This window comes from Tricharina praecox, assembly GCF_024521635.1.
Source record: "Tricharina praecox strain CBS 144465 chromosome Unknown BZA05scaffold_21, whole genome shotgun sequence".
Classification (NCBI taxonomy): Eukaryota; Fungi; Ascomycota; class Pezizomycetes; order Pezizales; family Pyronemataceae; genus Tricharina; species Tricharina praecox.
Genome location: NW_026250423.1, coordinates 333,852 through 359,484, shown reverse-complemented (window position 1 = coordinate 359,484; position 25,633 = coordinate 333,852). Strand labels below are relative to the sequence as shown.

The following is a 25,633-nucleotide window of genomic DNA, read 5'->3' as shown; positions in this document are numbered from 1 at the left end:
TAGGTAGCCCAGCTCCAAGCATAGCGACCACCACCAGCAGCACTACCACCGCCACCACCAGCACCAGCACCTTATCGCGAATCCTCCCTCCCTCCCGAATCGATGAGGCCGGCCACCACCACGACCTCCTCGGCCGACGCCGCGATCCAGGGCGTCTCGCGCCCGAGGAAATATTCCGACGCACCCGCTACAGCCGACGACCGAGACCGTGACCGCGACCACTCCCCGCCGATGATGTATTTCCTCGCGGACGAAGCTACGGTGCAAGCCGCGACAGCTACAGCTGCGTCGCTTCTTCCCGCGTCCGCGTCCGCGTCTGCGTCTACCTCTACCTCTACCTCCGTGTCCGCATCCATGTCCTCCAACGCGAGCTCGTCTACGTTTGGCGTGCGCAGCTTGCAGGCCTCCGTTTCCGACTCGGAGCTCAGGGGTGGCAATAGTAGACGGAACAGTCCCGCACCAGTAGTAGCACCGGTGGCGGCGGCGACAACAACAACAACAGAGGAGGTGGAAGTTGAAGAAGAACTGGAGGATCAAGACGAGGACGGGGTTTTGGACAGACTCGACACCCATAGCATGGCTTCGTTGAGTACTGCGAACCAGGACTTCATGTCGAGCGTGCCCTCGCCAAAGACAAACATGAGCGTGCCGTTGACGCCGATGCTGGGTCCAAGCATCTCGCCCAGCCCTATCGTCGGAAGCCCGGTCGCGTCGCGGAGCCGAAGCACTAGTGATGGCGGTGACGGCTTTTTTGGCGGCGGAGGGCCGCAGCTTATCATGCCGCAGATCGTCATTCCAAGTCGGCGGCCCTTTACGGAGAAGGGAAAGCGGATAGGGAAGCTTAAGATTTTGATTGCTGGAGATTCTGGTAGCCATATCATGCGTTGCGATATCTCGGCGCCAACGGCTGACTGGGTGTCTTAGGTATCGGAAAGACGTCGCTGATCAAGAGCATCGTTCAGACTTGCGAAGATATCGTGCATGTGGATCCCGTAACGACGCACAATATCTCTACGCGGCACAGCAGCAGAAGGAGTGGAGGAGCAGAGGAGTGCACAAAGAAGATCACAGAGGTTTATGCTTCTACGCGGCCATACCCTCAGTGGTGGAGCGAGATCGACGATAACAAAGTCCTCCGCCGAAGAAAGTCCCGTGGCATAGAAGAACAAGTGATCGAACGAAATTTGTGCTTTGTGGTATTTGGCCTCAGTATCCAGCTCCTGGGTAAGTGTTTTAACATTGCTTAGGATACGCCTGGCTACGGTTCTGGAACATCGGTAAGCCATTCCCCTTTCGCTTTCACCACTCGAACCACTCTTGCAGGTCCCTTTCACATGTTTTCGTTTGCTGCAGCACTATATTATTATGCGATGACGTATATTGACGGAACCCGTTGCAGTTTCTCGAATGCATCGAGCCCGTTGTACGCTATGTGGAGGCACAGTTCGACCGGACGCAGTCAATCATCACCAATGGGGAAGCTGAGCTGATGTCGTTGCTCTCCGGAGGAGGCGCTCCTCATGTTGATGTTGTGTTTTATGTGATACTGCATAGTCTGGTGCCCCGTGACTCCTCCTGATGGTGCCTTTGCTGACGGCTCATGCAGGACTTAAACCCGTTGACGTGGAATTCATGCGCCGGCTCTCGCCATTCACCAATATCATCCCCGTCATTGCCAAAGCCGACACTTTGACGCTTCAGCAAGTGACTAGTTTGAAGCTATCCATACTTGGCGATCTTCGATCGAACGGTGTTCACCCATTCTTGTTTGGGGCGTCATCATCCGATATCCTGCGAAGCGCTGCCTTCAACTCGGAGGGTGAAATGCCGACGGTCACCGCACCGTTTGCGATCTCTTCGATAGTGTCGTCGGATTCCGAAAACATGGATGCCAGCGTTTTGATGTCACCAGAGTACATACCGCCGCTGATAGACACCGAGCTCAAGCTACTGGTAGACTTGGTGTTCGACCCGGAAAATGTTGCGTGGCTCAAGCACTCAACAGCCAAGAAATGGATGCAATGGCGAATGAACAAGAGCGCCGCTCAACTGATCACCACCCGCCAAATTGGCTCACCAGGACGACCCTCGACACCGCCCCGTAGCTACTCAGCCCAGGGAACGCTGGTCCAGTTCAACCGTGACCGAGCTTCCAGCGGCGCGGCAGATAGTTTCACCCTCGCCCGAGTCGCCGACCACACGCAACGCGAAGAGCGCCTCGCCCAAGTGCGGCTCTCACGGTGGGCCAACGACCTGCAGAAAAGTCTCGCCGCCGAGCGCGAGCGATACGAGCGGCTCGCTCGTGGCGACCGCGCAGTCTGGCTCACTGAGCGTCTCGGCGAATGCATTTCGGACGGCCAACTAGTTCCCATCACCGTCGGCGGTGGCAGCAGCGGCAACGGCGGCAAGGCGGCGGGCTTCCGCCGCAGCGACGGCCGCAGGAATATGAACGGCGGAGTCGACACCCGCGATCCGTTCGGTATTCTGCAGATCAATGAAACCGTCGGGCATAAGGTGCTGGTCATGATCAAGATTGCGGGGCTGGGAGGCCTCGTCGGCGTGGTCGGCGTGTGGATGTACAAACAGTGGGGCGCGAGCGGGTTCGGGGAGTTGTTGCAGGAGGTGGGGAGGAGTTGATGGTCGAAATGCAATGCGATGATGTGGATGATGAGTCAAGTAAGTATGAATTGATTTGAATTGAATGGCGGGCGGATAGGGTAGCTGTGAATGATGTTTTTTCTCCTCTTTTCCTCTTTTCCATTTTTTCCCCGAGTTTACTTCAACATGTAAATCGATCATGTTTCTTTCCTTCTCTTCTCTTCTCTTCATTCAAGGTGCCGGGATGAACTTTACTTCTTTACTTCTTACCCACTTGACTTTTAGGGACTACTTACTGTTGGCTGCTGGCTGTTGGCTAAGGGCTGGGATGGAAAAGGAATGGGGGATGATCGATATGGCAAAAACGCTTGGTGAGATGGGTCACTGGGTGGGGAGGATAGGCTGTCTCTTTGTTTTGTTCTACTCTATACATGTATGTACGCTGATGTGTCTTTTTGTATGTATGTTATGTATTGTATGATACTCTACTTATGCTAAGCCCGGAGGTCATGGTGGAAATTGAATGGGACGATGTTTTATGGGTTATGGACGATGGTGTGAAGTGGGCACTTGGAGGGGGGGATTGCTGTGCTTGGGTGGTTGGTTGGTCGTGATGGTGATTAGCGGTTCTGGCGGAGATGGGCATCAGGGCTGGCACATAGGGCTGCAGGTGTCAGATAGTGAGGAGGGATCCGGGGTCACAACTCGCGATTCTTGAGGGTGGAGGTATGCATAGGCGGCAGAGCTATCATGTACATACAGACGCACCTAGACAAAGAAGAGTTCAAGAATAAGTAGCAAGCCTCTTGCTAGGTATCATTTTATGATTTCAAACGTCAAGGAAATAAAGAAGCATCAGAAGACAAAAACAAGAGTGAAAAAGAAAACACCAATCCACTACCGCAATCCGCTACCGCAACCCATCCTATTCGCCACCAGTTTACAATTACTTCCCCTTACAAAGCGTCCACATTTCGAACCACTTCTCAGCCTCCATGCGCTGCTTGAGAGCCTCGGCCTTCCAGATCTCCTCCCGTTTACGGACCTCATTGAGCTCGTCCTCCAGCTCCTTCATGCGGTCCTGCTTCTTCTGCCTGTACCGTCTCGCGGCGGCAGTATTCCGCTTGCGGCGCTTGTCCTTGTCGTCGTCGGAGCTGTGGATGTCTGTTTCGACCAGCTCCTTTGGGCGCGGCGAGAGCGGGGTGAAGCTGGCTCTGCGCTTGCGCGAAGAGGTGGAGGACTCGGGGGAGAGCGTGGAGGTGGGCAGGGAGTGCCCGAGCGGCGGGAAGAGGGGGAGCGTAGGGAGCGTGGAGGGCGGCGTGGGTAGTCGGAAGGTGGAGGTCGAAGTGGCGGTGGAGCGCGGTGGGGTCAGCTGGTCCGCGAAGGCGGGCGGTGGTGTTAGGACATTGCGGGAGGGTGTGGTCGCGGTAGGAGTAGACTCCTCGGAGCCCTGGGAGGCGTCCGGGGAAGGAGTCTTTTGCTGCCGCGTGGTGGTGTGGGGGGGGATTGTTATGGTGGAGGACAGCGTTGCTTCGAGGAAGTCGTCTGCTGCGGTGGCGGTGGTGGGGGGGAGGTTGAGGTACGAATCGAGGGAGATGTCGGGGGTGGTCGGAGTCGGGGTGATGATGCTACTGAGGGCCGGGTCGTCAAAAATTGACTTCTCGAGAAGCTGGTCAACCGTGTCGTTGTTTACGCGGTCGAAAAGCGGGAAGTCAAAGCCAAAGAAAGTGTTATCGTGATGGAATCCGTCGAGTTCTTGTTGTCCGAAGTCGAGATCGAAGTTTAGATCAGTGCCGAGGTCGAGGTCCAAGTCGAGGGGAAAGTGCTCGTCGTGATGATTAGTCCACGGTTGAGTACTTGGGTTCGCTTGGAATGCCGCCCGCGTTGAGTTTGCTGGTCCGAGCAGCCGAGTTGACTACAGACGACGGGGTCAATATGAGTGAGAGGAGGAGGATGGGCGAGAAGTTGGGGACTAACAGTGAGACATTTCGCAAATTGATTAGGGATCGCTGAAGGCGATGAAGACACGGGGGTGCTCGGGGTGCGGAGTTTATGACCTCCGCAGTTGGCGGGTCGTTAGGAGGTGGCGAGAAAAGCAGACGCACAGGGGCGTGGGAAGGGGGGAGAAAGACAACGTGGATGGCCGTCTAGTGATGGTGTTGTTCTGGAGGGGGGGCAAGAGGGATGTGAAGAGCGGGAGTGAGTCTACTAAATATCATTGTGAGTGAACAAGCCTTGACTGCGGGAGCGAGGCTAAGTCATCAGCTTACGTTCCACAGCATTGCTGCGCCTGCAGAAAGTGGAGTCATCCGGGGCCTTTGATTGGCTGGCAAGAGTGTCGATCACGTGCAGAGGCGATGTCGACTCATCATGATGAGGACGAGGTCTCGGCATGATATTTTATCCGATTATCTCCGGCGCTACTGCTGCCTGGAATCAGGATTAGGGTTGTTCTTTTGGCTTTGCCTGTGAGCGGAAAGACTCGATAAACGATAAGACAGACATAATTGGCTAAGCACCGGCCGGATGGCATGATTATTTTGACGCGCACATGCCACAAGAGCTCATGCTCGTGGGCTGTGCGTCCAAGCACGGGATGTCACTCGGTGGCCACCCATCAATGCTCACGATAATTCAACTTCACATCACAGACGATGGCGTTGCAGCAAGCCGGCTCACTGACGTAGACAAGGGAAAACTGGACGGTGGGAACAGTGTACATACATTGCCATGAGCTAGATAGGTTATAAGAAACCAATAATGAACGAAGACAAAGAACCTCACATCTCAGCACCGACTTGAATCACGCTGTGGTGTTCAAAGGCTTTTCATCCACAAGCATGCAATCAGAAGTTGCCTACTTTGTAACCCGTGGAACGATCTGGAACCGGCGGTTTTCAACGGCCAAAGCTCCTCGGTTCATCAGCACATCGAAGGAATAATTTTCCGGATTTACGTCAGCAAATACTAAGCAAGGTCATTTGACATCTCTCAATGTGAAACCAGTAGAGATTCCCGTGCAGCGTTCTACATGACAGTCCAGTCCGTCCGAGCCATTGGACGGGATTGGACTACATTCATCTACCTAGTCCGTCCGGAAGTATGTGCTGGACGAACTAGTCCGCCGGTAAAGTCGGATGGGGCGGACTGAAGTCGACTGCCAAGAATGGTCAGTGAGGTTGTTTAGAGCCATTCGCGCAAGGTCACTCGATTTTGGTTCCAACAATTTCAACAGATAAATTTGAACAACTTCAACAACTCGGTCCCCGAAAGGTGAAAGCGGCCCATCATGCTAATGCTCTCATTATATTGGCTGGGAGCCAGATACTTTCAGTCCCATAGACTTAATGGTTGTCCATCTGGCAGCAGATCCTCATGCTGCCACTGGCCGTTTCCACCCCACCTCAGGGTGAGCCTAACTGTAACTACCCCCAGTAAGAAGTCTTCCACGTTTCCTCCAGTGCCTTATGATAAAATTTATCTGTGTTGTGGTGTAGGTTGTTCTAGTGTTCTCCATAGTCCAGTCCAGTCCGTCCGGATCCTGGACGGGACTGGACTACATACATCCAGTCCGTCTGGAGGTGTCTGTGGGACGGACTAATCCACCAGTAAGGTCGGACGGAAAGGACTGCAGTCGACTGCAGTTGAGCCCCGTCTAGCAAATTGGCGGACGGGACGGACTACTTTTATCCCGTCCTCAAAAAGGCACGGACGGAACTGGATCTTGAGAGTCCGTCCCGTCCGGACTGCAGTCTGGACCGGACCAGGAGAACACTGGCCATGGGCTGTTCACACAATAGCTGGAAGAGTTCTACTGTCATATTTGCTCGGGTATGTGCTGAAAAGATTGGAACTTTTTTTCACTGCCGGGCTGCAGTCCAGCCCCGTCCAGCGAAACGACGTACGGGACGGACTACCTACTTTTATCCCATCCTCTAAAAGGAACAGAAGGGACTAGACTGAACCCGCCCAGTCCGTCTGTCCGGACTATGTAGAACACTGATCTTATATCTCTTCGTCTAGAGCGGGTATGTGAAAAAACGACGAGGACTTGTCGTATGCCGTAGAGTACCGGTACCGTAGCGAGTTTAAGTAGGAAGGGAAGGACGGGAGGAAACACCTACATATCTACCTTCTCAATGTAGACTAAATGGACGCAGTGCGGGCGCCATCTTTGCGATCCACCGACAGCGCTATGTACTCTACATATGTAGTTTCCAGAGAAGGGAAGGGAAGTTGTCTTATGACGTGGCGTGAACGGAAAGAAGGTCGATACAAGTGGGGCAATAGCCTATGGCTCGAAACTTGTACTTCGAAACGGAGGATAGAGGATAGGTACTTTGTACTTGTATGATGCGGACCCGCGCTGAATTCGAGTGCTGCGGGATTTGAAGCTGCATCTCTTTTTTTCGTTTGTGAATGCGTGCGCGCTAATGCCGGCAATCAGTTGTCGCTGTTGATAGTAGATATCGGTACTATTGGCCCACAGCACTGGCGCATGCCTTTGATATCACTCGCTAAGGTCTGGTCCAGTCCAACTTTTGGCATTTATCCGCGGTAGCTGAGCGTTGAGGAAGGGTGGTGCCGGGCCAGAGCTGGGCTGCAGACAGGAGGAGGGAAGTTTATACTCTATTGCCATGATCGGAGTATGTAGCTAGACCGCACGTAATTGACGAAAAAGATATGAACAATCACTCGAGATCCGACCGGAACGAAATGGGGCAGGAGCGGGGGAGGGAGCACGTCTTTTCTCCCCGCAACTCGATGCATATCATCGGTGGGGTGTGAAGAGCGAGCCACCAATCGGCATATAAGTAAGCAAGTATCTACTACTTAGGCAGTACGTTCAAGCAAACTGAACCCCCCGCGTCGGCGAAGTCGAGGAGAGGAAAGATCTCCATTGTTTGTTTGTTATCGGACATTCGTACATAGCGGTGTGCAGCGCTGACTCACCTCCAGACTGGTGGACATACCGAAGTACTTACTTCTTACATACTTCCTACGTACGTAGGCCACGATCTGTGACCCACATGGCGTCCGGTGATCGTCTACTTCTGCTTCCAGTCGAATCAGAAGCCCCGCTTTGATTGCTTGGTTTGGTTGTCTGTCTGTCTGGCGAGACACCACGTGCACGTGAGCGCTGATTCCAAACACTGTTTACATAGACTTCGGGCCTTCGGCTGGCAAGACTAATCATGAATGATGAATGTGGAACAGTCTGTTGATCACAAGCTCGAATAGAGGACAAGTAACCCACCAATGATTCCCAAGTCGGCCACCATGTGATTGACAGCTTCGCCTTTTTTTACTACGGTGCTCAAGTGTTACTCGAACTGCAACAATACCAGAGGCCAGTGGAGTGGCGTAGACGAGGAAATCGAGGTGGAATGTGAGATGTGCTCTCTCTTACAGCCGCTCGTTTAGGTTCCTCACCCTTGAAGAGGCAGGTTACATAATCTCCAGGTACTGTGAGTGGAGTGGTCAATTGCTGCAAAAGGATTGGTGTCTTGGTGAAATATGTACTCTACTCTAGAGAATTATGGGAAGCTCTATATACAACTTCTTTTCTTCCACATATCCCCCGGTCATGTAGTAGAATCATCACCGTGCGCCTCGGCAGATCTCTTGATCCTCGCTCCCATCCTCTCTTGGGCCGACTAGAATTTAGGCTCGTACGGCAAGGATTAATATGGGGCTCATTTGTGGGCGGGAAGGAGTGGAAAGAGGGGACAAACCACAGAAAGAAAAGATTGTCAGTGAGGGAAAAGGCTGATAATTTCAGACGCTTTGGTGTGTATTTGCGTCCTATCCATCAGTGACAATTGAGTCATTGACCACTAACCACCCGCAACCTACGGTTACTAACGCCAATGCAACGGCAACCCGAGGATTTGTCTCTGAAGTGTACAGCCCGCGATAAAAATGATCGTGATCGAGACATATGTACCGGTACTCGCCAGGCCGGTCGGATTCTTGCGAGGCAGCTTCCACCACCCAGCGACTGCAGCATCGTGTCGGTACTTCCTGCCTCACGTCACGTCAACTGCAAGGCCTACTCGGACGGCGAAAACCGTCGCTCGGATCGGGTCGGACCTGTATCTCCTTGATGCTTGTGAGTTGTTTATACGTGGAGACGGGGAGTTGCATGTGCATTGCATCCGTATCTTTCGGCGCAGGCAGAGCGATGCTATCTTTTTTGTTTTTAGGAGGCCGGTGAGCATAAAACATCTGCGGACTGCCGTGGTAGTGGTCGGAACGGAAGTACGCCTCTGACGGAGCTCCGGTGGGATTTTCGGTATGATATTGAGTACATAGCTGGGGAGATAAAGGCCGGCCACCAGCAAACTCCAATTTCAGGCGTCGATATGAAACAGAGTGACGGCCGATGAAGCCCGCAAGAGTGCCTTCCTTTCCGGATGGAACCTTGCAGGATGGATGGATGGGGCCGGGAGAGGTTCCTAACTTCCCATGCAGACTATTACCATCATCATCATCGCCATACTGCACAACTCCGTGATTCGATCCGGCGTGTGACGAAGCAAGGCAAGGCCTGCTTGCAGATGGTGGCCGGCTGTATTTGTTCCCTCCCGTACAGGGTGTATCACGTATCATGTATCATGCATGCACGTTGGACGGTTGGACGGTTGGAGAGAAGGTGCTCGCGTGCGCCATAAGGCCTATGTATCATCTCGATTCTCGCCGTCTGTGCTCTGTGGGGGTTGCACATTTGGCTATCGTTGGAGGCGGCGGCGACGGCGACGGCGGCTGTGCATTGATTGAGGCTTCCTTGCATTATCCCCATCATTGCAACATATACCCACTTACCCACCCACTTACCTACCGTTCAAATGTTGCTCTGGAGTTTGCCGGGGCCGCCACAAGGTGAAATGTCCTCGACCGTACCCGGTTCGATATGACCTGGTTGACATGGCATATCGATGCGCAACGATATTGACACTGTTCGGTGCGTGTTCCATGGCACCGTTACACGTGTGCGAGCCTGAGAGTATAGATAGCTAATATTAGCCCTCCGCCACAGGTCCTGACTCCTGACTCCTGACTCCTACTTCCGTAGCAGGTGAATGATTTAGCTCAGTGTGGCTATCTCAGAATAGCAAGGCCGGCGGAAGGATGTCCATGTGCCTGGCCCTGGCCACGGCCACGGCTTGCTCCATCTTCCGCTCTCTGGCCCAGTCCTCTTGTGTTTACCTGCCCAGATGCCTCATGACCAGGCTGATGGGTCACCGTAAGCAAGTAAGGGACCGGCTCGGTGGCATTTCTCGATTGGCTTCGGAACAACCCACACACGGAGTGATGACTGTGGACGGGCGGACGCGGCATTACAGTCCCACCTCCAATCCACTCACCCACCCACTCGCAGGTGGCCTATGGTGATGGTGTTCTGCATACACTCCGGAAGACTGCACCAACGATGCAATCGCAAGCCAACTACCGCTGTATGTAGTTTCGCGCATACGTTCTGGCGGATGATGCGAGTTTTGTGCCATAAACTGGTGGTGATGGCGGGATGTGGGTCAGCTCCTGATGACTGGTTGAAAGGGCAGAAGCCCGGACGGATGTACATACCCCCTCGATAAACACCTTGTTTCCCTTCTGGCAGGCTGACTGGCTAGCCTGTGATAATCGACGGATGTCTCCAGATCTCTCTCTCTCCTGCAATTGCCGCGTCCCCGTTGCTCACCGGCATCACCTAGCTAGCGGTATCTCGGTCACAACCTGCAAAGCATCATCCATGATAATCTGGGGGTTAGGGCCGGCGATCTTCCTTGAAAATCCTCTCCATGCCTGTAGCGAAAGTACTATTTCGGTGATTAGTATTGGTTGGTTAGTGCCAACAATCTCCAGAGTCCAGAGTCCAGTTGGTAACCACGGGCCACGGCAGATCCAAAGCGGGGCTGACAATACTATACTCGAATTCCTTCACAGCCGCTTAGTTGAATCGAGACGGAACGGATATCTTGATTATAGTATTAATATGAGCTGCGCCTTGCTTGCATACCTAAAGACTTACCTACTCCAGTCTCCACAGCTACGGTACGGGAGAGGATGGCAGGCAGGAAGTGGACAGCCCGCTGGAGACTCGCACAGACCAGAGTCACCGTTCTATTCCCTGAGATGAGCTTGTGGTTCGAATATTGCACTCCAACGAACTGCGCCTCCAGCCCGCTGCAAACCCACCACGTAGAAGCATTGTCGTCAAGTCGATGATCTGCAAGGGGAATAAATGCGGTGAAGACCACTATGCCGTTTGCGATCGTTGTGGTTGCAGGTTTCCTACGCTACCGCGCCGTGGTGGGGATGCATTTTGGTGCCATGGATTACTATGTGTATATCAGACCTCGCACCCTTCATCCACCCGCCCACCCACTCACCCACCCACCCATCTATCACCAAAAGCTCGAGTTGGGATTCTGTACATGAAGGAAAGAACACTGTTCACGGCCGTCTATTGGAATCGACTCCACATTTGCAACCATGCCGATAATCACTTCCAGCAGCTTCCCGAGTACTACTAGTACCCATAATCCGAATATGCCACCAGAGATACCGACCCGACCTAGATCCAGGAGCTGGCAGGGACTTTCGACATTCTCGGGCGCACTGACGAAGCTGGATGTCAGGCGTATCACCGTCTCGTCGGCGCTGGGGACCAAGATGGTCGTATCGGCACCGTCACCGAGAGATATTCCAGCATCATCACCCATTTCCCCAGCGACCCCGACGAGCTCCATTTTGTCGGCACTACGTATTCCCATGTCTCCCCTTTCTCCCCCAGCCTCGCCGACTTCCGCGAGATTGTCCGTGTTCGGTGAGCCATCATTCACCTCGTTCACCAAATACCGAGTCCGAGTCTTCACCAAGGAAGGCTTCGACTATCACTACTCCGAGATCAAACTCCCTCAGCAGCGAGTCCCTAGCATCAGAGTTAGCCCACCCGATGAATCGCCACTGCAAACAAGGTTTCTCGATCCCCGCTCACCGCCAAATATTCCTCCCTACACAACCCGGCATTCCTCAGCACTGTCCTCAGCAGAGTTCATATACCGACGGACCCGGAGCCTTGAGCCCGAGACGGCCCAGCCGATGATCCAACGAAGACGTCGACGAGCGAGCACACCCGCCCGACGGCCGGGAAGATTGGTCACGATGGGCTACAACCGCGGCGTGAACGCCGACTGGAGAACCACGAGACCACCCATTCCCTCTGATACACCAACCCCGCTTCCTCCACGCCCAGATACGCCAGTGGTACGACTTCTGGCAACACCGCCAGTCAGTCCTGTGGAGTCATTGACCATTCCCAAGGATATTGAAGTGGGCCATGATATCGGGTGCCTGTCGACTCCGCAGGAGCAGCGGGAACCACCGCTGTCGCCGCCACATACGCCGCGGAGACAGAAGAGCGATGACTCGCTGTCGTGGCTCTCGCAGGAGCTGGCGATCTCGGATGAGGTGGAGGAGGATAAGCCGGTTGTGGAGGAGAAACCGCTTGAGAGTCCGTTTATTGATTTTTCCACACCTGCAACGCCGTTCAGACGGGAATTCCCAGATCTATTCCCGACCATCGAGGAGGAGGAGGAGGGGGAGGAGGAGGGAAAAGAAACTGCCGTATATGCGGAAGAGATTACCGCAGAACCAGAACGTATTCCAGCAGGTGAGCCCGTGGAGCAGACGACGACAGAGGCAAACACCTTATTATCCCTCCCTGCCGAAATCCTCGTACGAATCTTCTCTGGCCTCCCATCTGCTTCCGAAATCGTTTCCTTCTCCCTTACATCACCGCACCTTCACCGCATCTTCACCGAAAACGCAACATCAATAATCAGCTCGGCCGTTGGCACCACATCCCCGGCGCTCCGCACACTCCTCTCCACGCCGAAACTCCACCCCACAAGTTTCAAAGAGTACTCGCACGCCATAACCACCTCCATCGAGACGGCCAGCATGCTAAAATCCGCGATCCGCGCGCGGTGCAAAAACTTTCTATCCAAGCACCTCCTCGAAGCTAGCGCCTCCGACGAAAAAGCCTTCGACGACGCCATCTTCCACGTATGGGCATTCTCGCTGCACTTCTCGGAAGCGCTCTCAAACGTCGCAGGGCAGATATCGTGGCTGAAATCGCGCCGCCTGGGAATGCAGCAGCTGCGGGACCTCCTCGAGGTGTACCAATGCATCGGCGTGCTCCTGTGCCCGCTGACAACCGACCTCTCGCTCGCCGTCAAGGCCGGCGTCGTCCCCGAGCTGGGCAAACACTGCGTGCTCGAGATGGAGGAGGGCGTCGAGCTCTGGGTCGTTTACCTCCAGACACTGGATCTGGAAACGCTCCGTCCGGTCATCGAGGCGGAGGAGGAGGATGAGGCGGGCAGGTGGGATGCCATAGTCCGCCAGGGGCTGTGGAGGTGGCATATGGCTGAGCACCCTGCGAGGAAGACCGCGCTCAGGAGGTTTCTCAAGGCCGCGGTCGGACAGGTGTATGCCGAGTTGAGCGATATCGAGAGGAAGACGAGGCTGCAGGATAAGTGGGGCAGGGAGGGACTATGGGGCGAGAATCTGTGGGGGGAGACGTGGGAGATTTAGCATACGTAGGGGACACTGGAGGGATAGTTACTTGGTTATGGGAGGCGAGGGAGTTCTGGCTTTTGCTGTTGGTTTTTTCATGGAGCCGGTGTCTTTGATTTTTATCTTTTCTAGGTTGGAGCTTTATGAAGCATGAGGAATGTCTAATACACCTATCATACCACCATACCGTATACACTCGTGTCTCGTCGCTCACATACAATCGTGATCACTGTCTACCTACGCTACAGGAGGGACCAGCCCATCCGATGAACTTGATCGAGATGCAAGGTAGTTGACGGCCCAAATCAACGTCAATTACTCGGGGTCCAGCCACCCGCAGTGTTCTCCATACTCCGGTCCAGAGTCTGGACTGCAGCCCGGACAGGACGGGATGGACTGCCAAGTTCCAGTCCAGTCCCGTCCGTGCCTTTTTGGAGGACGGGATAAAAGTAGTCCGTCCCGTCCGACCTTACTGGTGGACTACCTAGTCCATCCGACAGTCACCTCCGGACGGACTGGACCGGACTATGGAGAACACTGGCCACCCGTTGTAGCCGTTACATCGGAACGACAATGCAGTTACTACAGTCACTACAGTCTTCAGTCTACAGCCTACCTATGTAGGAGAAAACCTCCCAATTTAAAGTCGTGTATTCACAAAAAAAAAAATTCCTATTATCCAGGCACTCCAGGCATCACGGTGCCTACAGTGCAGTGCCGTCCCGCAGGCCGCAGAACTCCTTCAAGCAGGGCATACTACTACTGCTGCTACTACTACTACTGCTAAAAATTATATGCACGCCTTGCCTTCCAAGTTCCGAGACTCAAAAGAAGAAGAAAAAGAAGAAAAGAAAAGTGAGTGCTAACCAACCAGGTAGCCCCTCACTACACTACACACACTGCCATTCCGTAGCGCACACCCATCCATCATGCTCCAGGACTCGACGAGCTTGCCAGCGGCCAACGGCCAACCTCAATAGCACTTAACCAACACACTTCTGCCGCAGATGATTACGGCGTATTAGGACCTATGTATTCACGCGTTCAGTTAATTCAATTCCGCCGTTCCTTCGAGCGTCGTCGTCGTCGGGGGTGGGAGACATCAACACACCCTTGAGTCCGGCCTTGGATACGGCGAGCCAACGCCGTCGAGCCACAGCTCGCTTTCGTGGACTTCGAGCGGCTCCTTGCGCACGGCTACTTTCCTCTGCACTGCTTCTTCCTTCTGTACGTCCAGGCCGGCAAGCGGCTCTTTTGACTTCTTGCTGGTGGGCTGTTGGTGTTTGTTGTGGTGGTGTTTGTGGTGGTGGTGGTGGTGGTTGTGGTGATGGTGATGGTGCTGATGCGCGGAAGGGTCGGACGGCTGCTGCTGATTGGGGGTTTGCGTGCGCAATGGAACTTTCTCAACCGAGACGGAAGGCGATGGTTTGTACTGGAAGGATGGGGTGCTGAGGGACCGAGACCCGAAGACTTCATACCCGGGGAATGAGTAGAGGGAATCGATTTGTTTGGGGGTTTGCGAGCGAGTGACCTCGAATGGAGCAGTCTGTGTGGACCGTTAGCACAAGGCATCGCCAGGGAAGTTTGAAGATGATGCCCACCATGTCAATTGGAGATGATCCGGAAAAGCCCTCTGTCTGCTGTCCGGATTCTGACCGTGGAGCTCCATCCAGGTCTCCAACTGCTGGAGATTCCCCAGCGGTGGAGAGGCCCTGGGTTACGCATGTTGCGTCCGATGCTGTACCAGCCTCCTGACGTCTTCCCCACAGACTCCAATTCAAAGCATCCAGCAAGCTAGCAAATATCCCCTTCCCTCCGCTGCTGCCAAGAGATTTACTAGAATCAACGGAAGGCGCTCCGTTAAATAACAGTAAGGTCGAAGCACTGCCGCCGCCGCTGCCGCCGCCACGACCAACCAGGGCAGCGTATAAAGGGGGTCGTTTGTGGGTTCTCACCAGCGTCGAGACAACCTTCGAAAGCGGCTGATTCGCGCAGCTTCCTCGGGGCAGTAACTGCTGCTGCAGCGAGACGACGCTGCCCCCCTTAGGACCAGCCGCTGAGATGATCCCACCAAAATGTTCCCTCCACTCCAGCTCGTCCTGTGCATCGAACCTCTGTCTTGACCGCAGGATCGGTTCGGAATGCTGCTTAACGAGACCAAGGGGCATCCTAGCTTCCGTCTCCGTGGGCTGGTCGACCTCTTCCTCGTTGTCACATGGGGTCTTGGCCTCATGTTCGGCCTCCATCCACTCCTTCCGTCTCCTCTGGACAATTTCCTTGGCGCAGCCCCATCCACGGCCGGTATGCTGCCACTCATCGCGTATCCTCCACCTCTCATCGGCCAGCTCCCTCGCCGTGTCCTCCTCAGCGACTCCATGCAGCGTGAGATGCAACCTGCGCTCCTCCAGCGCGCGCTTAATCTCCCTAACCCCCAAGCTCGCCGACGACCGCACTCGCCGCTTATTCGGCCACCGCGGCGGGTCGAGTGCATGTCTGTGATGGTACTCGTTCACAAGGGCGCTGTGGAACTGCATGCCGGACAACTTGACCCACCAGAACAGCGGGGCGACGTCGACATCGTGGGGCTTCCACTCGATGCAATAGAGCAGCTTCCCGGCCTCCCAGGGCATGTGGGATACGATCCTCAGCACCGTGCCGCCGCACAGGATATCCGCATTCGTCAGCAGCGGCGGGAATATCGGCGTGGACGGGCACTCCGCCTGGCTGTGGGAGCGGGGGCGGCCGGGGGAATAGTCCGAGGTGGCTTCGGACAGCGCTTTGGCGCGGATCCGCGAGCTCAGCGATGACGCACTCGGCTCGCTGTCCAGCTCGTGCGTGGTCGGAGCGGTCGACGGCGGCGGCGCGTGGTGGCCCGTGCTCGGGCCCGCCGACGACGGCCTCGACGGCATTCCCTTCGACCTGACGCTCGAGCACCTCGAGCCCCCCTTCCCGTCGTCGTCAGCTCTCGCCCCGCCCGGTCCCCTAACGCATTCACTCACCTCAACCCTGCTCCCCGTGCCCCACAGCATCGGCCACCGCTCATCATACACATTCTCTGCCTCGGTCTCCACCGCCTCCTGCTCCAGCTCCTCCTGCTCCGCCAGCCACCGCACATGCAGCCTCACATAGCTCTTGTACAGGCGCTCCGCCTCTGGGAACCCCTTGCGGTGCGTGTACAGATTGTGGGCGTGGTCGATACGTTGCAGGAGCTCGCGGGCCCGCGATTCTTCAATACTATCGCCTAACAAGGGAATTGGAATGTGGATGCGTGTGCGGTGCGTTGATATGTCCATTGTAGAAGAAGTTGTAGAAGCGACGACGAAGAGGAGTAATGGGATCTGTAGGTAGGTATGGGATAGTAGTGGATGCGTGGTAGGTATGTATTCATACACGGATAGAGAGGTGATAAAGCATGTCGTTCTGTTGCGGAGGAGCAGCAAGCAGCAAGCAGCAAGCAGAAAGCAGAGGGAAGGTGGGATTGCAGTGGAGTGTAGTGTAGTGTAGTGCAATGGAGTGCAGCCCCACCACCACCAGGACGCCCAGGCCAAGGCTGGATGTAGTAACATGCAGTTTTAACGAAAAAGTGACATTCCTCCGCTCAGCCAAAATAAGTCAATTGAAGTCATCAATTCATCAAAGCGTCATGCAAGTGGCTTCTAGTCGTATGCATGCAGAAACAGCCCTACACAGTGTACAGTGTACAGTAACAGTAACAGTAAAGCCCACTCCCCCCCCTCCCGAAACATCTACATAATCATGCTCACGTAGGTATTCCACCCCAGGGCCACCAGACTTCCAAACACGACTCTCTTGTCAGCCGGCACAACCGAAAACGAAATCAGCGAGACAGCGGGCCAGAGTTTCCAGCCAGCCACCATGAACGGCATGAAGTTCTATCCCCCGGATCAATCAGCCGCCCACTCACTCACTCACTCCCCACCGCCAGCCAGCAGCGAACTCACTTGTTGAACATAATCCATCAGCACCTGTCCCTCGAGTCCCTTGAACCATCCCATGACCGCAAGGAACATTGCCGTATTGATCGGGGCGCCCAGGACCTGATCGGCCAAGAACTTCTTTGCCGTATTGGTTTTTGAGAGTCTAGTCTTCCCCGCCTTCGCCGCCGCCTTCTCCCCCTTCTCTCCCTTCTCTCCCTTCTCCCCCTTCGCACCCTCATCCGCGACCTGCCCGGGAAACCATGCCTCCAACTGCTCCTGCCACTGGAAATTCGGCGGCGTGTTGATGATCGTGAAGATGACGAAGTGAATGACGGGGGTGAAGTCGAGCTCCAGCGGGGTCTGTCTATCAGTCAGCAGGTGTGAACGCCGTGTGGGTGGGGGTGGGGACACACGCACCGAGGAGCGGTAGCTCTTTAGCACCTGCGCGAGGATGTTGGAGATACCCGAGAGGAAGGCGGCCTGGTAGGTTGCTGTTGTGATTGGCTTCATTGCTACTTGCTATGGCGGTGGTTGTCCGTACGTACGTAGCGGGGTTATAGTTATAGTTATGGGCAAGCGGGAGGGAGGTCGCGATATGAGGTGCGGTATGTAGGCAGGCGGTATCTTGCGGAGTCGTTGTTGATATGTATTCTAGCAAGCAGGGCAGCAGCAACAGCAGCAGGTTGAAGCAACGGTCGCCGGAAACCAGGGTTTAGGGTAGAGTACCTTGCCAATAGAATACGGGACCTCGGTATGTGTCGGCTCGGATCACTCGGTCTCCATCGACACGGACACGGCGTCATTTCTTTTTTCAATGCGAATTCCGCCACGAGACAGAGACATCCAACACCAACCGTGGAAGTAAAACATCCAACAGTCCCGCAATCGTAGGCGAGCTTATGCACGCCATCCAGCCATACGTGAGGGACTTAACTATGACGATGTCATGTCAACGTGCCGCACGCAGGCAAAAGGAACATCCAGCCGACGCCGTAGCCACCGTTTTTGGGGGGCTGGCACGTGAGATATATGTCAGTATCTTGGGAACATTAGATGGATGAAACACCGCTTGTGATTCCCATCACGAGTTGTCTCGAGGCAGAAAACGAAGCCGAGTCGAGCCACTGATCAGTTCATCCGATTGAATTACAAGCAACTTATGTAGAAGTAACAAGTAGAAGAGGAAAGAAAGAAAGATGCAAAACACCGAGTACAGGAAACAGAAGTCCGGTTCGATCTCATACCTACACCGTTCCAACTGCAAAGAAATTCCGTTCTGTACCCCCAGCAACGATCAACAGCGACAAACAAAGCAGAGCCGTAAAAAATCAATAAAATAGCAGCCTCCAGAACTCCGGTATGCCCCCGAAAAGAAAAAGAAAAAGAAAAAAACTATGGAACACAAACGACAGTGAAAAAAAAGCCAGGACCCCAGGTCAAATGCATTCAACGATCATATCATCATGCAGTAAATTCCGACAAATATGTTCGTTCGTCGGATTTCGTTTGCTTTAACGAGAGTGACAGTCTCCAGGGGGGAAAGAGAAATAGCGCAGACACCCGCTGATCACCGGAGAACACCCCCACAACTCACTTCCCCAGTTTTGAGGGTGCCTTTGGTGACAGCACTTTCCGCACACCACCGCCAACTCGCGCCTAGTGGGTTAAAGCGGGTGGTGGCAGAGCGATCGGATTCGGCTGCTCGGTTGTCGGCGAGCCCGCCGAAGTCCCCTTCCAGAAACCACCCTTACCGCTCGCGGTGCTAAACGTGGGACTCGGCATACCGGAGCTTATCGGCGAGGAGGCGGTCGACGCCTGCGTCATGCTCATGATCGAGCTTCGAGGGGTGGTCCTGCTAGTGGTCGTCGAGAGTATCGAAAGTCGGTTTTCCCTGCTCGGCGCCAGCGACCCCATGGTCATGATCGACGACGTGGAAATCCTGCGCTCCGCTCTGATGGAACGCGCCGAAGAGTCCAGCTGTTCCGGAGTCTGTGGTTCGAACTCGACAGTCCATCTTCACCGCATCGTTAGCATCACGTTTCGTCGTCGTTGCTCGCCAGTGTCAGTAGGGTGGTGAAGGGGGTGCCATACGCTGGATGCCTGACACTCCTCAGCGCCGCCTCGACCGCCATCCTGCACGTCCTCTCATCCTCCGCCTCCTTCCCGAACCAACTGCTGCGAGCATTCGCAATCCTCATCTCGCGCTTCACCATCAGATGATTTTCCCATCGGCCCGCATCTCTCAGATCGTTGTTGGTATCCTCCAACTCCTCGAGGACCTGGACAACTTGCTCTCCGGGTCCCTCCAGCCATCCCTCCTGTAGACTGCGCGCCTCACGCTCCTCCTTGCGCACCCTGATTTCCCTCCTGTAGCGGTTCTGCACAGGACGAGCACTGCTCTCGGGGTCAAACACTGTGCGTCGCGAGTGCTCATCCTTGCTGGACGGTGTCTCGAAGACCTCTTTGTTGTCCCAATATCCGCGAGGCTGTTGGGGAAGCTCGAATTTGTCGAGAAGTAGAAGGGTCGAATGGTGAACAACTTCCCTACGCGGAGGTGGCATGGACTGCCTCGACGGTGGAGGGGGGGCTGGAGCGGGCTCCTTTGGAGGTGTCTGAATCTTTGGCGGGGCCTTGGCAGTCTTGTCCTTCCTGAACAGCAGCATGATGGAGGTTTATTGTTCTTGTTCTTGTTGTAGGTGTTGTACTTGTCGTTTGGTGTTGTTGGGGAGACGAAGTGTTTGGCGGTGTGGAGTGGTGGTCTACGGGAGTACGAGAGGGAGTAACAGTATGATATATCGGTTGGGGAGGGAAGGGGGGCTGGATGACAGTTGAATTTAGATTTGTACGACAGTATGTAAGTGAAGGTCGAGTCCAGTCCGGTCCTTGTTCTCGCTTTTCGACGGGGGGTAGGTTGAATTGTCTGTGGTGGTGGTGTAGGTGTGAAAGTGCAAGTGTGAAGGTGGAAGTGTGAGGTGGGCTGTGGTGTGGATGTCTCGCTTTCCTTTTCCACCTTCAAGATGAAATACCTAATCGAGCAAGCTCTCCCGAGTGTCGCTTTCGATAGGTTCAGCTAGCGGATGGTAGTAGTGCGAACGCTGAGAAGTGGGGGAGGTGGTTCGTCGCGAGTGGTTGAACCGGGGCGCGCCGTCAATCGTGTATTTCAAGCCACAGAGAAGTGGAAGGTGGAGACAGCGGGAGTGGAGACAATGGTAGTAGAGGATGAAGACTGTGGAAAGTGGGGGTGGAGACAGTGTGAGTAGATGGAAGTGAATGATGGAGACTGTGTGAGTAGATGAGAGTGAATGATGGAGACGGTGTGAGTGGGTGGGTGTGGGGATCGGGGGGTGTTGTGGTTCTCCGACAAAGCGTTAAACGGCGCCCGGAATCATAGGGCGGTAAGGTATCGTTGTTGGAGTCTGAGTTGAATGCAACCGACGGTTGACCAGTGGCGCGGTGACGAGAGTTGCCGGAGCACAGACAGACAAAACAGAACAGACGGAAGAGATGAAGGGTCGGGTTTGGAAAGCAGAGAGTGGATCCGAAGAGCGGGGTCTGCTCTAATACGGCCAGCCAGCGTTCCCCTCCTCCCTTCCACCGCATTTCTCACTTATTGCGCTCTCAGCTGCCTGTCCTCGTGCGTTTCCAGTGCTCACAATTGGACGGTAGGCGCTGTGGCCAATGATGGCTCCCTGTCGCGCCCAGCGTGCAGAATTGGCTTATGACAGCGCCAACTCCACTCCTCCTCTTCGTCCGAACAGATAGGCAGAGCAAGTAGGCAGAGAGTTATCTCTCGCTGCGTAAGTGCAGAGCAGTGCAGCATGCATACGTCGGTCCAATTTAGCGAACAGGCAAGCAGGTGCAAGGCTGAGAAGAGAAATCAGCAGAACTCCTCGCCATCCGCCCCTCCGAGTCCCCATCTCACCTGCTGCATCGCCCACCTTCTTCTGCGGCCGAGTATTTTCATCCGCCAGAGCCCACTGACTGTCGCCGAGCCCCTCTCCGTGCTTGAGCCTTGAGCCTTGCACCGCCCGGTATAGCCGCCGCGCCGCACAACACAACACGACACGGAACTGTAACCTCGACTGCCCAGCACACCACCACCACCACCACCACCACCACCACGATGAGGTATCTACCCCATGTCCGGGCACTGCTGATCCCCCAAATAGCGAGGGGCTGGCTGGATGGAAGCCGCGCCCTTGTCGATCTGGCACATTTCAATTTCAATTTCCATTTCCACCACGGTCCACCACCCCTCCCCCCGCCCCGCCGCGATGCGAGAGCGCGGTGTCGTTGTATGGATTGTATCTACCATACTAGTCCTAGTACTATTACTAGCACCATTATACTCTACTCACTCTACCTAGCACACCCGTCGCTGAAACGCCTCACTTGACCTTTCTCGAGACGGAAGGGTTTCGGGTACACTACCGGTGCGTAGAGTACAATACAGCAGTGTGGCGTGTACGCACGAAGCAAGAAGAATGGAGAACAAAGAATGGAGTTCGGGCTCGTGGCTACATACAACCGTGACAACGGATATTGTTTCCACCTCCATGTGCCTGCGAGCAGAGAAGAGATTTCTCCCTCTCCCTCCCTCTCACCCTCTCACCCTCTCACCCTCTCACCCTCTCACCCTCCCTCCCTCTGCTGCACGCTTACCGCACACTCGCTGCATGGTGTAGATGACAAGCGTCATGCATGCGATGTATGTCTACTCAACTCTACTAGCAGTATGTAACTAGCAGACCTCTCCCTCTTCGCCGTAGCCCGTCGGATGCCTCTTCCCCTACCCGTCGTTGGCGAGCGAGGGAACGAGTTCGCTACGTGACATGCAGGAACAAGGAGAACTCAAATCCACTGCTACATACATAACCTAACTTCCTTTCCCGACTTCAATCCGGACTGCCTTTTGTGTATCATAAGTAGGACGTGTACAATGCAAAATAATGCACATGAGTCGCATCGAATGGAATGCTGCCCCTCGGCGGCGCGGAAAGAAGAAGAAAGAAGAGCGCCTCGATCACTCGGCGACTTGGATTCAACTGTCGCCCCCTTCCAGGCGCTTGTTGTCTCCCCTCCCCCTCCTCTCCCCCACAAAGCGCCGAGAGAGAGACAACATATGCCACCTGCCAGGGTCGCGGAATGGAGGAAACACTGCAAGGTAGACGAATAAACAAAACAAAACTCTAGACATGAACCCCCCCGGCTTACCTCCACGGCGTTTGTGGGGAATGGGGAATGGAGGGAATTACGGGTATGATTACTCCGGCTGGGAATCTGGGATCACACGACGCAGCCGGTATCCTAATCCCAAGAACTCGGGGAGTCGAAATCTCGAAGTAGGCCTCGACGAGATGGCGTTGCCGCACTTCAATATGATAGGTACCTATGATATCGTGGCCAATGGTCATGCTTGGCATTTCGAAGTGCATTGCTCCTTCCCACTCCCCCCCATCATAGGTATGTGGAATTCCAAGGCTATATAACCGTCCGTCCATCGAGCAGTCGGTATGCGAGTCGCAACACGATCCAGCTAACCCGACTGTCCAATGTCCATGCCTACTGATTAGCTAGTAGTCCGGAATGCTTGCCCACAGCCAACCCCAGTTTTGAGCAAAAGACTGACCGTGGCATGTGGCATGAAGACCACGGTTGACAGGCTGGCCGCTGGTCAATATCTCTTCGTTCCATAGCCAGGAATTTCAAACGTCTAACACGGCCTGATGCCAAACTGCGACTTTACATTCATGTTGAAAACAATGGACCTTTAAGGTGGAAGGAACGAGTTGGTACAGTATCTACAGTAGGAACAGTGGCTACATACCGAGTATTGCTCATGTCTACATACCCGGTTAGCCTGATGGTCTCCCAATGACAGGCTCGCCAACGGCCAACCATGTACTTATAATACCTATAGGTGCTCAGCGCCGGGCCGGGACGAGATTAAAGGACCGACGCAACGATTCTACCCACATACCTGGATACCGCTCTCTCCACCCGGGATTCATATCTACAATTCTACATACATGTGACCAGAGTCACGGAGATGAGTAATCAGTACATACCTACCTGTACCAACATACCAACGAGTAGAAGTGGACTGATCACCGGCCCCCCGGCCCCCGAATCACCGACCCTCAAGGGTCCGACATGCGAGTGATATCCCACGCAACCCAAGCTCCGTAATTCTCAAGTCCGAGCACCATATAACTCACACTCCCGCCATGGATCACTCCCGCCATGGATATCCCCGAGCGCAACGCAAGCACAAGTGCATGGCATTACCAGAATCTGCTCGAGCTTGGGGGGCCCGCGGCCTGCGGCCAGACGATATGTTTCGCCTTAGGAGGGGAGCGGGAGGGGGGAGCGGGAGCTTACGAATCCTCCGAAATGAGACGTTACAGACAGACAGACTGATAAATAGATAAAAGCTCCGTGGATATCCATACCTACTGGCTACTGGTACTGGTAGGTATGCATCATAGGTAGGAGGTAGGTGGGTAGGGTAGGAGGGTATGCGTCACGGCTCACGACGAGCTCGAGCATGTGCCTATCTACATAAAAAGGTACTTGGGTACTTGGGTAGCATACAATCCGTCATTTATGATTCACTACGGCTGGAATATAGAATACAGTTATACCGTACGGTACGTATCCCCCGCCCACTCACCCACCCCACCCCACCCCTCCACCCACCCTCAGATCTTCGATGGAGTGGGAGGGGGGGGGGGGGGATTCTCCACACTTACGTGGACTTACGAAGCGGTCATGATTCATGAACGCAAATGACTAAGGCTGATGAATAAACCTGCACATGAAGGCTGAAGGCTGAAGGCGAATGAATGATTAACGAACGAACGAATGAACGGCGTATTCCGTGCTGACGTCTTGCGATATCTGATAGCTGAGCTATCTACTATGTGCTACGGAGCTCTGCGGGAAGGTAATCCTTCAGTATACACCTCCATCCGTTGAGGTGCTGTATGCTTAGAGGATATATAGGGTTCTGGGAGTGTTTTCGACGGCCCTTTCACGTCAAGTGCAGCTCAATGGATCTTCCTCCTATGATACTATGTAGTAGAGCTTTCAAGTAACCTCTCCAGCCCTGCTCACGGAGCGAACCAGAAACCTGCACCCCTCGATCTACGGTAACCAGAGTAAGTACATCGCATCCACCACCGGGGGCGGTATGTACGATCTACATGTGCTCACACAAGTGAAAGCATATCGAACCGAAAAAAGTCAGAAAAAAAAAAGTCAGAAAAAAAAAGGAAACCAAAATCCATACATGCACTGCATAGTCTACTATACTATAAAGTCAATCCCTCACCGCCATCGCAACAACATTAATCTTCTTGACCTGCACTTGGTTCTTCTTCTCGAACGTGAACGTGATGTCCTTGAGCTGGAACATCCACACGTCGTCGACGTTTCGGTACGTCACCAGGTCGCCCTGTGCTCCCACGTAGCCTGTCAGCCGTCTATTCCTCCGTCTGCGGGTGTGTATCTATGGGGAACATGGAGGAGGAGGAAGAGGGGGGGAGTAGTAGGATACCTTAAGCTTCATGACGGCCCTCACGGACGCGAGACCCTCCGCCATGTGACGGTCGAAATGCCGCAGCACCAGGGCGCCCAGCTGCGGCGTCATCATTCCCGAGGACTGCAGCTCGTCGAGCGTCGAGGTCAGAGTAGTTCCTATCCTGCGCGAGTCAGCCAGAGCCAGCTATCGATCGCTCCCGTTCACGACGCGCGCCGGCGGAGAGGGGGGTGGGGAGGGGGAGGGGGGGCGTACGAGGAGTTACGGTAGAGCTCGTAATAGCTTGCGGGCGCGGACATTGTGTGCTGACTAGTGGTGCTAGTGGTGGTAGTGCTGGTGGTGATGGTGGTCGTGGTCGTGGTCGTGTAGTGAGGGGAGACGGTCGTAGGTGGGGACACTGGGGATGAGGCGATGAGTGGCGAGCTGGGTTCGGTCGGTCGTGCGGGTTGCTTTTTCCGTACGTACTATGCACTGAACCGGACGTGACATGATCCTGCTCTGCGGTGGTGGTGGGTGGTGGTGGTGGGTGGTGGTGGTGCGCTGTGCTACATACTTTACCCCCCACTGTCCCAGAAACCGGTACTTGGAGATAGAGTGCATAGCTAGGCTACCCCGCGTTGCTTGTTTGTACGACGGAGTGGGTCATGGAATGTCATTCGGCGGACTATTGGCCAGGGCGGATTGCTGGAGGATTTGAGAGAAGGTTGAGAGGAAGCGAAAGTGGAAAGGGGAAGGGGGGAAGAGAGGGTGGGAAGAGAGGGTGAGATTTGGAAGAATGTGTCCCGTCGTGGGCTGATAATGCTCGCGACAGGGGGGCGTTATATGTGCCCGTCTTCATCGGTGGGAGCAGGAACGCCAGGCTGCAAAAGGCACGCAACCACCATAAAGAAGAGTCGGAAAACCTTCAAACGAAGGGGCTGAGGGCGGAAGGTAAGAGCGGGCGTGTCAGCCCGTATTGGAGAGAGGAGACGTTGGA

At 54.6% G+C, this 25,633-nt stretch overlaps 8 protein-coding genes across 8 annotated transcripts; 3 read left to right on the top strand and 5 right to left on the bottom strand.

The window, feature by feature from the left end:
• Positions 1–234: 234 nt before the first annotated feature.
• BZA05DRAFT_340952 (Septin-domain-containing protein) lies at positions 235–2,637 on the top strand (the record flags this gene model as incomplete). The annotated part of the gene is made up of 5 exons (XM_051480986.1): positions 235–868; positions 925–1,196; positions 1,248–1,277; positions 1,400–1,553; positions 1,607–2,637. 5 exons carry the CDS (start codon positions 235–237, stop codon positions 2,635–2,637), a joined length of 2,121 nt encoding a protein of 706 aa, XP_051337346.1.
• A 907-nt stretch (positions 2,638–3,544) lies between these two features.
• BZA05DRAFT_447021 (uncharacterized protein) lies at positions 3,545–4,880 on the bottom strand (the record flags this gene model as incomplete). The annotated part of the gene is made up of 2 exons (XM_051487129.1): positions 3,545–4,423; positions 4,869–4,880. 2 exons carry the CDS (start codon positions 4,878–4,880, stop codon positions 3,545–3,547), a joined length of 891 nt encoding a protein of 296 aa, XP_051337345.1.
• Positions 4,881–9,607: 4,727 nt separating this feature from the next.
• Positions 9,608–10,083, top strand: BZA05DRAFT_125388 (uncharacterized protein). Its single transcript, XM_051478734.1, has one exon. It carries the CDS (start codon positions 9,730–9,732, stop codon positions 9,991–9,993), a length of 264 nt encoding a protein of 87 aa, XP_051337344.1. The 5' UTR covers positions 9,608–9,729; the 3' UTR covers positions 9,994–10,083.
• Positions 10,084–10,984: 901 nt separating this feature from the next.
• On the top strand, positions 10,985–13,361 carry BZA05DRAFT_405140 (uncharacterized protein). The gene has a single exon (XM_051484383.1). The coding sequence runs from the start codon at positions 11,095–11,097 to the stop codon at positions 13,195–13,197; it is 2,103 nt and encodes a 700-aa protein (XP_051337343.1). The 5' UTR covers positions 10,985–11,094; the 3' UTR covers positions 13,198–13,361.
• A 486-nt stretch (positions 13,362–13,847) lies between these two features.
• BZA05DRAFT_405139 (uncharacterized protein) lies at positions 13,848–15,984 on the bottom strand. The gene is made up of 3 exons (XM_051484382.1): positions 14,781–15,984; positions 14,291–14,725; positions 13,848–14,207 (listed from the first exon to the last, which is right to left on the bottom strand). Exons 1-3 carry the CDS (start codon positions 15,807–15,809, stop codon positions 14,163–14,165), a joined length of 1,509 nt encoding a protein of 502 aa, XP_051337342.1. The 5' UTR covers positions 15,810–15,984; the 3' UTR covers positions 13,848–14,162.
• A 764-nt stretch (positions 15,985–16,748) lies between these two features.
• BZA05DRAFT_405136 (uncharacterized protein) lies at positions 16,749–17,838 on the bottom strand. The gene is made up of 3 exons (XM_051484381.1): positions 17,535–17,838; positions 17,142–17,477; positions 16,749–17,072 (listed from the first exon to the last, which is right to left on the bottom strand). The coding sequence occupies exons 1-3, from the start codon at positions 17,625–17,627 to the stop codon at positions 16,926–16,928; spliced, it is 576 nt and encodes a 191-aa protein (XP_051337341.1). The 5' UTR covers positions 17,628–17,838; the 3' UTR covers positions 16,749–16,925.
• A 935-nt stretch (positions 17,839–18,773) lies between these two features.
• On the bottom strand, positions 18,774–19,780 carry BZA05DRAFT_447017 (uncharacterized protein; the record flags this gene model as incomplete). The annotated part of the gene is made up of 2 exons (XM_051487128.1): positions 18,774–19,131; positions 19,209–19,780. 2 exons carry the CDS (start codon positions 19,778–19,780, stop codon positions 18,774–18,776), a joined length of 930 nt encoding a protein of 309 aa, XP_051337340.1.
• Positions 19,781–24,178: 4,398 nt separating this feature from the next.
• BZA05DRAFT_405130 (transcription initiation factor IIA, gamma subunit) lies at positions 24,179–25,157 on the bottom strand. Its single transcript, XM_051484380.1, has 3 exons — positions 24,913–25,157; positions 24,676–24,820; positions 24,179–24,573 (listed from the first exon to the last, which is right to left on the bottom strand). The coding sequence occupies exons 1-3, from the start codon at positions 24,954–24,956 to the stop codon at positions 24,439–24,441; spliced, it is 324 nt and encodes a 107-aa protein (XP_051337339.1). The 5' UTR covers positions 24,957–25,157; the 3' UTR covers positions 24,179–24,438.
• Positions 25,158–25,633: the final 476 nt, after the last annotated feature.

What these genes read in the sequence shown, in the direction of transcription:
- BZA05DRAFT_125388 (XM_051478734.1), top strand. Translation starts at nt 9,730, where the DNA reads ATGTCCATGTGCCTGGCCCTGGCCACGGCCACGGCTTGCTCCATCTTC.
- BZA05DRAFT_405140 (XM_051484383.1), top strand. Translation starts at nt 11,095, where the DNA reads ATGCCGATAATCACTTCCAGCAGCTTCCCGAGTACTACTAGTACCCAT.
- BZA05DRAFT_405139 (XM_051484382.1), bottom strand. Translation starts at nt 15,809, where the DNA reads ATGCCCTGGGAGGCCGGGAAGCTGCTCTATTGCATCGAGTGGAAGCCC. An exon ending in GATCATCTCCAATTGACATG is followed by an intron (nt 14,726 to 14,780) that starts GTGGGCATCATC and finishes CGGTCCACACAG; the next exon opens with ACTGCTCCATTCGAGGTCAC. An exon ending in ATCCAAGGCCGGACTCAAGG is followed by an intron (nt 14,208 to 14,290) that starts GTGTGTTGATGT and finishes GTGAATACATAG; the next exon opens with GTCCTAATACGCCGTAATCA.
- BZA05DRAFT_405136 (XM_051484381.1), bottom strand. Translation starts at nt 17,627, where the DNA reads ATGAAGCCAATCACAACAGCAACCTACCAGGCCGCCTTCCTCTCGGGT. An exon ending in TAAAGAGCTACCGCTCCTCG is followed by an intron (nt 17,478 to 17,534) that starts GTGCGTGTGTCC and finishes ACTGATAGACAG; the next exon opens with ACCCCGCTGGAGCTCGACTT. An exon ending in TGATGGATTATGTTCAACAA is followed by an intron (nt 17,073 to 17,141) that starts GTGAGTTCGCTG and finishes TCCGGGGGATAG; the next exon opens with AACTTCATGCCGTTCATGGT.
- BZA05DRAFT_405130 (XM_051484380.1), bottom strand. Translation starts at nt 24,956, where the DNA reads ATGTCCGCGCCCGCAAGCTATTACGAGCTCTACCGTAACTCCTC. An exon ending in GAGCTCTACCGTAACTCCTC is followed by an intron (nt 24,821 to 24,912) that starts GTACGCCCCCCC and finishes TGACTCGCGCAG; the next exon opens with GATAGGAACTACTCTGACCT. An exon ending in GGGCCGTCATGAAGCTTAAG is followed by an intron (nt 24,574 to 24,675) that starts GTATCCTACTAC and finishes GTGGGAGCACAG; the next exon opens with GGCGACCTGGTGACGTACCG.